Here is a 3,537-nt window from a genome sequence, read left to right on the forward strand (position 1 = left end):
AGGGAGAGGGGGAGAGAGGGAAACATCAATGATGAGAGAGAATCATTAATTGGCTGCCTCCTGCACGCCCCACACTGGGGATTGAACCCACAACCCGGGCATGTGCCCTGACTGGGAATCAAACCCTGACCTCCTGGTTCATAGGTCAATGCTCAACCACTGAGCCACACCGGCTGGGCTTGGAATGTTTTTTGAATGTCTTTTGAACCTCATGGTTCTCAGACCTCTGCTTATTCAAAACCAAATGTCTCCTACCCTCTTCCCTCACCCCTGTCTCATATAGGCTTGTGGCTTTAGTAGCTGTTTGCTTTATGTTTTGTTTTGTTTTTTAATAGAATTTCTTAACTATGAGAAATTATGGCCAATTTCTTTTTTTAAAAAATTCAAATTTAAAAACTGTGATAGGAAAAGGCTTGACCCACGTTGGTGCTTTCCTTGGCTTGGTAGAAATAGTTGCATGTCCTATATTTGGAGTTGATATCTTTTCACTCGTGTAGAGAATTAATTTAGCTGAAGCAAAGTTATATAAATTGGAAAGTAAAATGTTTCATTTAGAGCTATCCTATGGCACCTATTTGTATAACTGACAAGAATTATTGAAAAACTGTTCTTTTTAAATAGTAATTGAACAATCCATAGAGTTCACTGAACTATTTTCATGTCAGGGAGTGTTTGCAGTATTTAGGGTAGACATGGTTGCAGCATGGTATAGTTTAGTGAATAGGAAAGATACATGGACAGGAATGTGGTGTAAATGTGTGCATGATGTACATAGCATGTCCAGTAAAAGTACCTTTGCACTCAGCTGGTGTGGTTCAGTGGTTGAGCTTCAACCCATGAATCAGGAAGTCACCATTTTGATTCTCTGGGTCAGGAGGGCACATGCCCCGGTATCAGGCTCGATCCCCAGTAAGGGGCATGCAGGAGGCAGTCTATCAATGATTCTCTCTCATTGTTGATGTTTCTCTCTGTCTCCCTCTCCCTTCCTCTCTGAAATCAATAAAAATATGTTTTAAAAAAAGAATTATTGAGATCTATTTATAGATGTAGCCAACAATGTAGATGTAGTATTGTAGGGCATCAGACTGGATGAATGATCTCTATGATAGGTGAAGTGCATGTATAAACACCAGCTTTCTCTAATCTAATTGCTGAATTGTGTTGGTGATCATACTGTCAGTGATTCACTCAAGTTCTTTGGAGCTTTGAGATGCCAGATGTCCAGTACACATATAGACTCACATGGAGGAAAACCCTAGGTCTTGTATTTGAAAACTGCACTACTGTTTTTTGCTTTACCCTGTAATACATTTGTGTTGGTTTATCTTTTTTTTTCTTCAGTGCTCAATCATTGCTTTTTTTTTTATATCAAGTAGCTTTCAACTAACTCTGATTCCAATTCCATTTATTAAATTTTGGTTGGCTACTATTGAGTGCACTATCTATTGCATTACTTTTTTTTTTTTTAAGCTTTCAATTCTTTTCCCTAATGTCATCCATTGGTAACTTCTCTTTATTTTTGTCTTTTTTAATCTTCTGTAATACAATTCTAAGTCTTTCTATGGCACTTCTTTCCTTTCCATGAGCTGCATTGACTTACTACTCAGGTGAATCTGGCCAAACTTTTGTATTCTCTTGTCTATTGGCACTTTCTTGGTTTTGAAAAGTAACTGTTCCAGTGATAAAAATGTGTTTCTATCTTTGAGATAACTGCTGTTCTAGATGTCTTAGTGTTTTTTTAATTTTATTTTTCACATAATTTAATTTTAAACTAAATAGACCAAATTTGAGTTCAACTCTATTAGAATAAGTTAGTGGAGCAGAGACAGGGAATTGATCATTTTAAATGGGTATTTGCAGTTACTTTAAAAAAAAAGCTTACTGGTGACAGAATGAAGTTGTAAAACCCTAAAGAGATCCAATTTAGAATCAAGGAAACAAGATGCCCTGAGTGTAAAGAGCTATCCCAAGTAACTTTTTAAATGGGGAGGGGAGAAGGGCAGTTACTTCAATGAATTGAGCATTAGGTTTTGAGTGATGAATGAATGGAAATTATTGGGAATTAGTACATAGAGTAAGCTAAGTAATGAAATTCAAGCTTACATCAACCGAAGGTCAGCTTATTATCCTTCTCTAGTCCTTAAATGTTTTTAACACTGTGGCATCTCTTTTTTTTATTCACAGATGCATGCTGCTCAGCGTAGGGATGGACCTCTTGTACTCATAGGCAGTGGGCTTTCTTCAGAACAACAGAAAATGCTCAGTGAGCTTGCAGCAATTCTTAAGGCTAAAAAATGTGCTGAGTTTGACAGTACAGGTGAGGATTCTTTATTCATTTTTGGTAGAAAAAATTTTAAATAGGTTAATCCTTTGTAGTACTCCATTGGGTTATCATTATATACTTTTCATCTTGTAATAAACTTAAAATCTTCCTATAGTTATAAACTATTTATAGGCTTAATTTGGTGAGGAAATGTAAAGTTTAAAGCTTTGCTCTTAGTTTAGTACAGAACAATATATCAGAAAAGCAAACTTTTGAGTTTGCTAATGACAAATAAATTGAAGTGCATGTAATGCTTTAAATCCTCAGTTTTGATTTGAAAATAAAGGAAAAATTATGGTATATGCTAGTGTGACTTTAAGATATTTGCTGTATGAAATGATTGTTCATGTTGGTGGCCCAACTTCAGAATGATGATCAAAGAAGGCTTCTAAATTTAAAAATTGTTTTTGAAAAAAATTCAGATAGAAGCATATAAAGTGTAGACTAGTTATAAAATGCAGACTGTTTAAATAATTATTTTGGTTTCTGAATCTGTTTCTCTTATTGCTTTTTTTGTGTTCTAGTGACTCATGTCATTATTTCTGGTGATACAGTTCAAAGTACCCTGAAATGTATGCTTGGGATTCTCAATGGATGCTGGATCCTGAACTTTGAATGTAAGTGTTAGAGTTGAGAGAATTACAAAGTGAATCAAGTAGACTAATTTCATTTTTCATAGTTCACTGTTGCCAATAATTGTTTAAGGAACTTACCTCTGGTTAGTACTGCATTTTACAAAAGCTTGTCATATTTATGGTATCATTTTGATGTTCTTGTTAAATGTCCATAGATACGTTCTGGTTTCAAAGTATTTTTTTCTACAATACCAACTATTTTAATAATGCATAAATGGATTGTATAGTAGACTCTTTAAAAAATTTACCTTTATTGATTTCAGAGCGGAAGTGAGAGGGAATCAATGATGAGAAAGAATCGTTGATCAACTGCCTCCTGCACGCCCCCCTACTGGGGATCGAGCTCACAATCCAGGCATGTGCTCTTGACTGGAATCGAACTTGGGACCTTCAGGCCAATGCTCTAACCACTGATCCAAACTGGCTAGGGCTGTATAGTAGACTTCTTAAGCCCAAGCAATCCATATTACTATTTTTTTAAAAATATATTTTACTGATTTTTTACAGAGAGGAAGGGGAGAGGGATAGAGAGTTAGAAACATCGATGAGAGAGAAACATCCATCAGCTGCCTCCTGCAC

General features: G+C 35.7%; 1 protein-coding gene across 1 annotated transcript in view; it reads left to right on the forward strand.

The window, feature by feature from the left end:
* Positions 1-3,537, forward strand: part of BARD1 (BRCA1 associated RING domain 1) — a 53,917-nt gene that overhangs the window by 34,210 nt on the left and 16,170 nt on the right. Inside the window, exons 8-9 of the mRNA XM_015558105.1 lie at positions 2,185-2,317; positions 2,848-2,940. Of these exons, the coding sequence (XP_015413591.1) occupies positions 2,185-2,317; positions 2,848-2,940 (226 nt within the window). The remainder of the gene's footprint in view (positions 1-2,184; positions 2,318-2,847; positions 2,941-3,537) is intronic.

This window comes from Myotis davidii, unplaced genomic scaffold (genome assembly GCF_000327345.1).
Source record: "Myotis davidii unplaced genomic scaffold, ASM32734v1 scaffold268, whole genome shotgun sequence".
In the NCBI taxonomy this organism is placed as follows: Eukaryota; Metazoa; Chordata; class Mammalia; order Chiroptera; family Vespertilionidae; genus Myotis; species Myotis davidii.